The sequence below is a fragment of the Doryrhamphus excisus genome, chromosome 3 (genome assembly GCF_030265055.1).
Source record: "Doryrhamphus excisus isolate RoL2022-K1 chromosome 3, RoL_Dexc_1.0, whole genome shotgun sequence".
Taxonomy (NCBI): domain Eukaryota; kingdom Metazoa; phylum Chordata; class Actinopteri; order Syngnathiformes; family Syngnathidae; genus Doryrhamphus; species Doryrhamphus excisus.
This window is the reverse complement of record NC_080468.1, coordinates 1036136-1047415: the sequence shown is the minus strand read 5'-3', so window position 1 is coordinate 1047415 and position 11280 is coordinate 1036136. Positions and strand designations below refer to the sequence as shown.

The 11280-nt window shown below is 41.8% G+C and overlaps 2 protein-coding genes across 6 annotated transcripts; both read left to right on the top strand.

Annotated features, from left to right (window-relative positions):
* Positions 1–219: 219 nt before the first annotated feature.
* LOC131125472 (mitochondrial fission factor homolog A-like) lies at positions 220–5720 on the top strand. Of its 3 annotated transcripts, none has more exons than XM_058067061.1 (7): positions 220–364; positions 1163–1384; positions 1450–1625; positions 1698–1783; positions 1856–2026; positions 3127–3202; positions 4927–5720. In XM_058067061.1, exons 2-7 carry the CDS (start codon positions 1168–1170, stop codon positions 5056–5058), a joined length of 858 nt encoding a protein of 285 aa, XP_057923044.1. In that variant the 5' UTR covers positions 220–364; positions 1163–1167; the 3' UTR covers positions 5059–5720. The 3 variants fall into 3 exon arrangements, with proteins under 3 accessions (XP_057923044.1, XP_057923046.1, XP_057923045.1); XM_058067063.1 differs by having other exon boundaries at positions 3127–3222; XM_058067062.1 differs by lacking the exon at positions 4927–5720 and adding an exon at positions 3268–4916.
* Positions 5721–6638: 918 nt separating this feature from the next.
* LOC131126263 (probable flap endonuclease 1 homolog) lies at positions 6639–11011 on the top strand. 3 transcript variants are annotated; one of them, XM_058068610.1, is made up of 12 exons: positions 6696–6835; positions 6976–7207; positions 7564–7630; positions 7730–7832; positions 7960–8014; positions 8081–8142; positions 8231–8367; positions 8583–8643; positions 9026–9157; positions 9230–9375; positions 9469–9613; positions 10373–11010. In XM_058068610.1, exons 3-12 carry the CDS (start codon positions 7593–7595, stop codon positions 10424–10426), a joined length of 933 nt encoding a protein of 310 aa, XP_057924593.1. In that variant the 5' UTR covers positions 6696–6835; positions 6976–7207; positions 7564–7592; the 3' UTR covers positions 10427–11010. The 3 variants fall into 3 exon arrangements, with proteins under 3 accessions (XP_057924592.1, XP_057924591.1, XP_057924593.1); XM_058068609.1 differs by lacking the exon at positions 6976–7207 and having other exon boundaries at positions 6639–6835; positions 9071–9157; positions 10373–11011; XM_058068608.1 differs by lacking the exon at positions 6976–7207 and having other exon boundaries at positions 6639–6835; positions 10373–11009.
* The last annotated feature ends 269 nt before the right edge of the window (positions 11012–11280 follow it).

Genomic DNA, 11280 nt, shown 5'->3' with positions numbered 1-11280 from the left:
TCATTTTATAATGAAAATATCTATTTTTTTTTTACCAAAAATAAATACTTGTATGTTTTTAAATTTGAAGACATCGGAAAACAGAATTTATTTGTTTATTTGAGCGACTGTCATTATGGTTTTGTGCGCTTGTTTTGTGACCTGGTCGGTGCCTTTGCGCAGGCTCTCATATGTAATCCTCCACCTCCACTCCGTCGGGCAACTCCGTGAGTAAAACAGCAACCCTGTCACATGACCAGTTTAAGGTAGGCGGGGCATTTATTTCACTTGTCCTGCACTCTTCCGGTTAATGCTGTCAAGATCGTGGAACAAACCGCCGTTAATTTGACCCATGATTCTTTAAATTTGTGCTTCCAATACAGAGGTATGTAGTCTTCGGTTTAGGTAATATAAACCGTTTTTATAAAGCTGAAGTTGAGCTGGCCTGCCATTGGAAATGGCCAATAGTCGTCTCGTCGTCAACGTAGCTTTAATCTGTGACGTAGTGGTAAACATAACATATTTGCTGTGTAGAAATGACATGCTAACCACCTTCTCGCCTACATGCTTGACGGCGTCTGCTCTTTTTTCAGAAGACGTCGGGGTCACTTGTCAACAGCTAGTCATTTTAGCGTTATGTAATTATACGTAGAACAAAGTGAAATGGTCTTTCTATTGCATATATATGATTACATTCCTCAAGGCGATAACACAAAGACACACCTTCATTCATGGAATTAGCCTTCATGCTAATCAGCTGTACAGATGCGATCTAGGACTTATTACAAGAAAAATGACAAAGATTCCTTCTTCCATTGTAAATGCTGCATATCGTGGAATTGACCCTGGCTCCATGTCATCCTGCCCGGGGCATGAGCGCTGCCGGTGTTTGGGAGCTGCGGTTCATTGAGGAAACATGATTAGGAACCCAAAGCACACCTCCAAGATGATAAGTGTCTTGCTGAGGAGGAAGATGATTTCAATATGGCTCAATTAAAAAAAAAAAAAGGTCAGACATGGGTTGTATATTTTTATGTGATTTCTAATAAGCTGTCTTTGAATCACCCAGAATGGACCCACTAATTAATAATCACTATCCTAGAGGCAGCTGAATGACTGGAACATTGGCAATAAGACAAAGGCGCTTCCTGTTTTTCCCCCTAAGAATTGAATTCTCCCACAGGCTGGATGAGTGGTCCATCCTTCACCTCCCCCTCTGCAGAGGTGGCTGAGATGAACCGTATCCACTATGAGTTGGAATACACGGAAGGCATCAGCCAGCGCATGCGGATCCCCGAGACCCTTAAGGTGGCCGCGGAAAACCAGAGCTGTCCTCTGCCACCCCAGGAACCCCTGCACACTCATCCAACTCTGATGCAGGTGCCTGAAAGGATTGTTGTGGCAGGTAAGGCCTGACATGAAGACATGAATATAACTCGTGCATGAAACGGTGTACTTTCTGCACAACAGATGACGGGGATACACAGTTCTCTTGTCCCAGAGACTTGGACCTGATTCAGTCCATCCCTGCAATGGACCTCCTGGACATGAAGGCCCCACCACGTGTTCTTACTCTCACAGAAGAACCACTGGACTCCCTTGAAACTAACCAAACATCCAGTTCACAGAGCAACCCAAGCCATGCAGTAAGAGGGATATCCTTGTTTTGTTCTCTCTCTTCATAAAAACCATATTGTAACCTGCAGTATCATTCACAGCCGCATTCTAGAACTCGAAGGGAACGCAGTGCCAGTGAGTACATATCCGGTCGCCACAGCGGTCAGATTAGCAGAGGAGAAGTAAGGTGAGGACTTGGTAAGGTTTGCCCTTGAAAAAATCTCCCGTCTTCACTTTTTCTCTCCACCTTTCTTGACAGTGTGACACCCTCACCGATCGCCCCTCCAGTCCGCTTGTGTCCCCCTCTCTGCTCCCCTGAGGATGCAAACAACAACCTGTTCACAACAGCCGGCTTCCTGTCGTACATCCAGTCCACCACTCGTCGGGCCTACCAGCAGGTCCTTGAAGTCCTGGATGACAGCCACCGCAGGTGACTTTTACATTATTATTCGTCTGGAAGGGCATCCGTAATATAAAGTGCTCAAGCCAAAATCAGTATGCGGATCAAAAAAGAGCCGCTGTGGCGACTCCGTAACCAGGAAAAAGCCGAAAGAAAAGAGCAATTTTTTGATTCCTTGATAGATGATGTACAAATATTTATTTGGCCTGTTGTTTTACCATTACTTTAACGACCATATATAGATACTACACCTTATAGAGCACAGACCTCCACCAAGGTATTCTTGTATTATCAGATGCTTTGTTCAGATGCTCACCAAAATGTGGTGGATTTTTCTTTGTTCTGTATGCCACTCTTCTACAAAATTGATACATATTTTGTTTACATTTTTAATTCTGCTAACTGTATGTCAGGGGTGTCCAAAGGTGATCGTAGTGTGGCCAGCGGAACATTCCAACTAGAAAAGCACTCGGAGAGCGCAGACCTCCGGCAAGCGCCGTAGTTCCCCGTAAATATTAGTCCTACATTCCAGGGCGTAACTTTGAGTCTATCATGGGGTGGGGGGTACAATTTTGCCCATTTTTTTTTTTAGAAAATAATAAATAAATAAGAATGCTAACATCCTAACTCCTAGCATATAATAATGCTACCTCTGAAAATGCTAAAAATGTTAGTATAATTATGTTCGCATGCTAACACCCAGCATGATGGTGCTAAGTGTCCGCTTAAGTGCATATTCATAAAAATTGCAAAAATGCTGGTATGCTCATGTTAGCATGCTTGCAAAGCTAACATGTTAATTTTAGCATGCTAACACCTCGCATAATAGTGGTGTTTATATACGGGTAAGCATCTACTCATGAAAACGTCTAAAAATGCTACTATGCTAAAATTTCAATGCTAGCAATGTTAACGTTAGCTTATTGACGGTGGCTGAATTGAGCTCTCTTGAGGTCCATTGAGTCTTGTACTTTAACATTTTGTTGAATATTTACTAATTATGTATCAACATGTGTGTTTTTACCACCTCAGATGTCCTCATTTAGGTCATTAGTTTTGTATTTGCCATGACCGTGTTTTTTACTCTTTTGACTGTATTACTGTTTTTTATCATTATTTGGACTTGACAGAACACACCTGGATCTCGCCTTGGAAATGAACCCAGATGAGTCCGGATTAATGGATGCCTCTTCATTAAGACGACAAGTAATGACTCTCCAGCATATGTACATACATTAATTCATTCATTTTCTACCGCTTATTCTCACAAGGGTCGCGGAATGCTGGAGCCTATCTCGGCTGTCTTCGGGCGAGAGGCGGGGTAACCCTGGACTCGTCGCCAGCCAATCACAGGGCACATATAGACAAACAACCATTCACACTCACATTCATACCAATGGACAATTTGGAGTCACCAATTAACCTAGCATGTTTTTGGAATGTGGGAGGAAACCAGAGTACTCGGGGAAAAAAAAACATGCATGCACGGGGAGAATATGCAAATTCCACACAGAGATGGCCGAGGGTGGAATTGAACTCGGGTCTCCTAGCTGTGAGGCCTGTGCGCTAACCACTCGTCCGCCGTGCAGCCCACTAGATGGGGAACCACTGAGCTACACCAGCGCTATATACTACGTACAGTGGTGTGAAAAAGTCTTTGTCCTCTTCCTGGTTTCTTATTTTTTTGCATGTCTCTCACACTTAAATGTTTCAGTTCATGAAATCATTTTAAATATTAGTCAATGACAACACAACTGAACACAAATTGCAGTTTTTAAATGAAACCTTTTATTAAGGGAAAAAAAATCCAAAGCTACATGGCCCTGTGTGAAAAAGGGATTGCCCCCTAAAGCTAATAACTGGTTGGGTCACTCTTCAATTCAGCGTTTGCCATAACTTGAGTCCAATGAGTCTCTTCCATCGCTGTGGAGGAATTTTGGCCCACTCATCTTTGCAGAATTGTTGTCATTCAGCCACATTGGAGGCTTTTGGAGCGCCTTTTTGAGGTCATGCCACATCATCTCAACTCCACTCCAAAGTCTTTATTTTCTATTTTCTTCAGCCATTCAGAGGTGGACTTGCTCGTCTATTTTGGATCATTGTCCAGCTGAGGTCACCAACAGATGGCCGGATTCAGGATTTTTTGGTAGACAGCAGAATTCATAGCAAGTAGCAAAACAGCCCAAGACCATCACACTACCACCACCGTATTTTACTGCCGGTATGGCGTTACTTGACGCTAGATGCAATGGGATCGTAATTGATCTCATCAGACCACAGAGTATTTTCCCAATGGTCTTGGGGGTCATTAAGATATTTTCTGGCAAAATCGATACAAGCCTTAATGTTATTTTTGTTCAGCAGTGGTTTTGGTCTTGGAACTCTGCCATGCATGCTGTTGTTGCTTTGTGTCTTTCTTATGTTAGAATCACAAACACTGACCTTAACTGGGACAAGTGAGGCCTGCAGTTATTTGGGTGTTATCGTGGGGTCCTTTGTGACCTCTTGGATCAGTCGTCACTGTGCTCTTAGTGTAATTTTGGTTGGCCGGCCTCTCCTGGGAATGTACACCACTGTTTCATGTTTTCTCCCTTTGTTGAAGTTTTGCTGGAGTCCCAAAGCTTAACAAATGGCTTTGTAACCTTTTAAATAACAAATATTCCATTTAAAAGCATTTGCTATTCCGTTGTGTTGTCATTGACTAATATTTCAATTTCTAAGTATGGCAAATGTGCAAAAACATAAGAAATAAGGAAGGGGGCAAACACTTTTTCACACCACTGAATATAACATACCTGCATGTTGTGCATAGAAGGTCCCTAATATACAGTGTAACGGTCACTATGTTAATGTAATGTTGAGATGAATACAGTCCATTCTTCAGGTACATAACACCAAGTCAGCATATCTCCCATCATGTGGCTTTTCAGATAGTCAAGCTGAACCGCCGTCTGCAGCTGCTGGAGGAAGAAAACAAGGAGCGCTCCAAGCGGGAAGTGATCCTGTATTCTGCAACTGTTGCATTCTGGCTGATCAACACCTGGGTTTGGTTCCGCCGCTAAGACGCAAACACCCAAAACATCGAGAGCCAAAGCAATGTCTTGTTACAGACACATTTAGCTATAACGCTTAGCAATGTCTGTGGCCCTTGGTGGAAAGTAAAGGTAACATTAGATGGAAAACAAGATTTGACTTTGGCAACAAACATTTTGGGACCCAAGCCCTGGTGTAAAGCTAATGCTAAAGTAAATAAATACTCTTAAGTGTCAAAAGTATGATCACCAAATCTAAAGATGCCATAACCTTTATGCTGAATGTTTGTCGTGTTCTGTGTGCAGTAGTGATATAGGGTGCTGTTTGAGTGTTTTGTTTTTCTTACTTTTTTTGAACTGTTACAGTGATGTAAATCATTCACTTCAATGACTTCAGGCAAGAAAACTTGAATTCCATCATTCGATTCATAGTTGGAAAGTGATTTCTAAACTTTGACCACACACAATGTCCCCAGCAGATAGATGGAAGCTACCTGTACTTTTCCTTTCATTTCATGCAGTATTCTAACAGCTGTTGTTTCTCTGACAGGGTCTTCTGGAAAATATTGATGTCACTGTAGTTTAATGTTGTCAATTGACTTTGTATTTATTGTTCCAATATGCAACCACGTGGTTTATTTATTTCCTACTCATTTTGGTGTTTTCATTCATTTATAAAACCTTGTACATTTGTTGTGGGTCAGTTATTCATGCTTTCATAAATGGATGTCAATTAATTCGCTCAGATTTTTGTGCAACGCTGCCCCTATTGTTGTTTTTGTTATTACTGGTTGGATTGTGCAGAACTTACTGGATATTTGTGCCGGACCAAAAAACAAAAAAGAAACAGAAAAGAAACAAAAAACTTCTATTTGCATTTACTCTGTGGAACAACGAGAGCGTTTTGTCACTACCAGAAGTGACATATCTGTGTAGAGCAGGGGTGCTCATTAAGTCGATCGCGATCTACCGGTCGATCGCGGAGGTGGTACTGGTCGATCGCTGGTCGACCGCGGCGTGACATTAAAAAAATATCATCCCAGCATCAATGCCGTCACTTGATTGATATACAGGGCAGCCATTCAGATGACAACTGAATGTTGCCCTTCGGGCGACCAATCAAATCAAACAACGTCTCTAAGTGCAGCAGAACTTACGATGTCAGCCTATCATCCATCCCCGTTACTTGATTGACATACAGGACAACCAATCAGATGACAACTGAATTTTGACCTTTAGGTCACCGCTCATGCGCAAACAACGATGCAAAGTGCTAAGCTAGTCGGCGAATTGCGAGATTTTAAAGCCCTCGCTAAAGTTTATGGTCACTAAAATGAATGAAGGAGGTGGACCAAGTAAAAAGGCAAAAACTGGACCAAGTAAAAAGGCAAAAAACATATCACTTCCATACGGATATGGAATATTATACGGATATTGTGATACGGATATTATCGTATTATTAAGACGTGAAAATAATATCGTGTTGATTTAGCATAAGTTGATTAGTCATGCCTGGAGAATGGGCCGCAGGGATAACGTCATGAAAAGGCACTGTTGTGATCACCGTGGATCACGTGTTGTGTCAACACGCCACGCCCCCCCCCCCAAAAAAAAGAGCACAAGTTTGTGGTTTTTGACAGGCAAAGAGCCACGCTAGACGTCCTAAACCTTGGACTGCAACCCAGGAGCCAGACACAATCGATATGTGGATCGCCCGCCGTTGTGATGGGGATCACTAAACTGGCAGATTTGATTCGCCGGGAAGCTCCCGGTGCTATTTCTCACAAGCATGTCGGCGACTACACAGGTAGACTATCGTTCTCACGTTTATATCACTTTACATCGTTTCTTCTTTACCATGATTTTGATATTGTTAGCCACAAACTAATATTAGCTGCCCTTGTTGTTGACAGCTGTCTAATATCGAACCATATTGTGTGATTGCAGGCATTTTACTGGACGTAATGACGTAATTTTCTGGATCATTGTCATCACATTGTTGATACAAGGATTCAGTTTTTCAGAAAGATACAGCATAACAACAGGACAGCATATACCAGGGACTATAGAGTTCGGGTTTGGTCTCCATGATGTTGAGCAGAATCGAGTAACATTGTAAACATATCCTCGGCACACAGTTAAGCCACTTTGCTCTTATTCCAAGTTCCAAAAAGGACAGGTATGTCATTTTGTTCAGTAAATAGCATCCATCCATGTTATCAAAGTGTACGCACAGCGTACAACTTCAATGCTCACAGGTAGTGAACACATTGTACACCATTGTCCGCCTAGTCACGGCCACCTTGCTTACCATCATGGCTGACTTTATCCTCCATAGAATACTACACTTTGTTCTGCAATCCTATTTTAACTGTAGCATCCTTGGCATATACTATCATGCAAACGTGTGCTAGTATATATATAGTTTATTTTAAATGTGTAGTGTGCAGAAATATTATAAATATATATATATATACAGTAAATATAAAAATTATACAACACGTGTATTACTGCATATTCTATTTCCCTCCACAGGAAAGGTAATAGCTGTGGATACATCGATTATGTTGAACCAGTTCCGCACAGTGACACCATCACTGAGGTATCTTGAAGACTCACTCAGTCTTACAAATAATGAACACATTCTTGTTTCATTTCAGTGCATTATAATAATACCCTGTCATGATGCGTATCTCTGCAGCCCGCTGACTGGTCTCTTCTTTCGCACGCTCACTCTCCTGGAACACGACATAAAACCTATTTTTGTGTTTGATGGCAAGCCTCCCAGAGAAAAGTTTGCTGCAGTAAGTTGCACCACCTCATGAAAATGAAGTTTAAAGATGAAATATCAAAATTCATGAAGCTTGAGAGGATCTAATGGATCAGTGCAGCGAGTCAGAAGACAAGTGTTCATGATTTTTCCCCCTGTAGCTTCGGAAACGAGCCGAAGCAGCAGGTTGGCACGCCCACAACCACTTGGGCACAGGTACTAAACACTGCTTTTCAGGTACACAAACAAGACCATGATCTAGATTTTTTTTCCTTCTCCTAGCATCACTCCAAACAAAAGACACATTGCACCTCCTGAAGCTTCTGGGTGTACCCATGCTACAAGTATGACCTTTTATAACAACTACATTTCATGTTTTTTTTCACTCTGTCACTAATTTTTGCGGTCTCCCTCTTTTTGTATGTGTTCCAGGCTCCGGGAGATGCTGAAGCTTTTTGCGCTTGGCTGGTGAAACGGGGCACTGCTGAAGCTGTGTCATCAGAAGACATGGACACGCTGCCGTTTGGAGCACATGTTATGATTCGCCATTTGAATGCAAAGAGAGACAGGTAAGAATATTGTGATAACTGGGCACCCTTCAATGAGTTTTCACATGCTGTTATTATATGCTGCTAGTTCTGGGGACAGAGGTGGCATTGCAACACCAACCATCCATTATATTCGGGTCAATATGGTCATTTTACACAGCTCTAAGATATATAGGGACAAGTTCAAGTCACAGAAAAAAGTGTCTTATCCGTTGATGTTTTTCCTCTATTTCCAGTGATGTTGTGGAATATTCCTTACCAAAACTGTTAGAGATACTCCAACTGACCCACATGGAAGTAAGATTAACACAGAACTGATATTTGCTTTTGTTATATTCATTCAATCATTTTCTACCGCTTTTCCTCACGGGTGTCGCGGGGGTGCTGGAGCCTATCCCAGCTGTCTTTGGGAGAGAGGCGGGGTACACCCTGGACTGGTCGCCAGCCAAACACAGGGCACATACGTATAGACAAACAACCATTCACACTCACATTCATACCTATGGACAATTTGGAGTGGCTAATTAACCTAGCATGTTTTTGGAATGTGGGAGGAAACCGGAGTACCCGGAGAAAACCCACGCATGCACGGAGAGAGCATGCAAACTCCACACAGAGATGCTTTCGTTATATATTAGTTTTATTTCAATTTGATCCCTTTTTGCTTGTCCACCACCAGTTTGTTGACCTGTGCATCTTGTTGGGATGTGACTACTGTGACAAGATAACAGGTTTTGGTCCCAAGAGAGCGCTGACACTGATCCAGAAATACCGCACTATCGAAGATGTTGTTCTGCACATCAACAGAAAGGTACAATATCGTCAACCAGGCTATGCTTTGCTCCTGTGAGCTCTTTTTAAGACGTTGACATCCGCATCACAGACCCATCCAGTGCCGAATAACTGGAAATACAAGGAAGCGCGGAAGTTATTTTTAGACGCATCACAGACAGCATTGCCTGAACTGACGTGGACTGAGCCAGATGAAGATGCTTTGGTTGCGTTCCTCCGGCGCGCCACATATGTCAAGTACATGTGCTACCAATACTAATCAGTATAAGACGTTTGAAATGAAATCATTCAAAGACAATTAAGCCTGCGTTCATGTTTGTGTGTTTTTAGGGAGAATAGAATCCGTCATCGCATGGAGAAGTTCAGAGAGATGCGGGAGAGGAAGCGAAAAAAGATGGAAAAGGAGAGGGCAATTCCACAATACACCCAGACCCGTGTGGAGGACTTTTTCAAAGTTCTCAGGAAGAGAGTGCAGGTAAACATTGGTGAAATTATAAACTATTGTGCCATCTAAGGACGTGACATCATCTGTGGGAAGCGGTGACCTCTACAATGACACATTTGACAGAACATTCAGAGTGTTTCTTCTATCCCCTTTTAAAAAAATAAAAATTCATCAATCAATAATAAACATCCTTCTTTCAGTATCTTCAAAGTAAGTTACGCTACACAACTGTATAGGAAGCCCTGGGGTAAAACAAAGCCAATTGTTCTGTACTGCTACTTTAGGGGGAACTATTATGCTCTTCCACTTTTCTGACCTATAAATGTCGTTACAATGTCATATTATCGTGATAAATGATGCCAAAGGAGGTATGCGCATTTGGAAGATGGAAGATAGATGGCTCTGCATGCTCGGTTTTACCGAGTTCTACTGACGTCAATGTCAGTAAACGTGGACCTATCCGGACATCTTTGGGAGCGCTTTGGAGTGTGACCAATCACAGCGGAATGGGCGTGCCTGGAGGAGGACCGTGGGTGTAATAAATTAAACAGACCAGACTTCGAAATCAGGAAAAGCCAAAAGAAACAAAATTTGGATGGGAAGCGAGAAATCCATGGAAACTGTGTCGGAAGAGGTACAGAATCTGGAAGATCTAGAAAGCTTTCTGAGTAGGTTAGCTGCTCTATAGGAGTCAACAACTCAATACAAAGAAGCATAATAGGTCCCCTTTAAAAAAAATGCCAATTAGTGCAATGAAAGTTTGTTTTAACCATTCTCTCCTTCCTTTAGCCAGTGGAAGCTGCTGACGGTGGAAGCAGCAAGAAAAAGAGAAAGACGAGATGAGGCTGCCATCAAGCATGTGGAAATTGAAGTACATCTTTCTTTGTCTACACCAGTCTCAAAATCATAAGCAAACTCATTTTAATCATGTTGAATGAAAAAGCTCAACTCAGTCACATTTCTCGACATACCTAAATGGTTAGTCCATTTTATTTTTGTTTCATGCTTAGTACATGGCAAGGTACTGCAGATATTTTATTTAAAAAAAATGTTTTTGATCCAGTTGCACAGCAGTGAATTCAGACTGCATGGGACTAATTTTACAATACTATTGCCTTGTCTCTTGTGGTAAAACTGCAAACACGGTAAACAAGCAAAGCTACCATAAAGGCAGATCAAATAGTGGCTAGCTATGAAAGAGGCCAGTGTGAGCACTGTCGGGGTAATTCTACCAAAGCCAAAAAGAGACAGGGGATGTCTCATCACCAGATATTCAACTAGCACCTGTTGTGTAATCTGTGCCAAGAGACCAGAGACTTGAATTTTGTGGAATTTTGTTATATCTGAAGAGTACAGTGAGATTTTCAAATGTGTGTGTTTTAAAGACTACATTGTTTTGTTATGTTTAATTTCAATACTGTTAAACACATAAAATCATGTGTATCTTGACTTGTTTTGATGTTCTTTTTATCTGTTACATTGAAGTACATCACATCCAAAAAGGGGTAGGTACCCCTTCCCCATATCTCGGTACTTATTGATAGTTTGTTAGTTCGTATATAGCAGGGGTCGGCAACCTTTATTATGAAAAGAGCCATTTCACCCCCTTGCTCACTAAAGAAAAATAGCCTGGAGCCGCAAAACATAGTATGTTTAAAACAAAATTGGAGAGAATTTGGGGCTATCAAAGTAGTTCA

Bases quoted from the DNA above. Each gene is read 5' to 3' on its own strand.
- LOC131126263 (XM_058068608.1), top strand. From the start codon at position 6,754: ATGGGGATCACTAAACTGGCAGATTTGATTCGCCGGGAAGCTCCCGGT. The intron at 8,644-9,025 runs GTAAGATTAACA...GTCCACCACCAG, and splicing joins TCCAACTGACCCACATGGAA to TTTGTTGACCTGTGCATCTT. The intron at 9,376-9,468 runs GTACATGTGCTA...GTGTGTTTTTAG, and splicing joins CGGCGCGCCACATATGTCAA to GGAGAATAGAATCCGTCATC.
- LOC131125472 (XM_058067061.1), top strand. From the start codon at position 1,168: ATGAGTGGTCCATCCTTCACCTCCCCCTCTGCAGAGGTGGCTGAGATG. The intron at 1,385-1,449 runs GTAAGGCCTGAC...TCTGCACAACAG, and splicing joins TGAAAGGATTGTTGTGGCAG to ATGACGGGGATACACAGTTC. The intron at 3,203-4,926 runs GTAATGACTCTC...GTGGCTTTTCAG, and splicing joins CCTCTTCATTAAGACGACAA to ATAGTCAAGCTGAACCGCCG.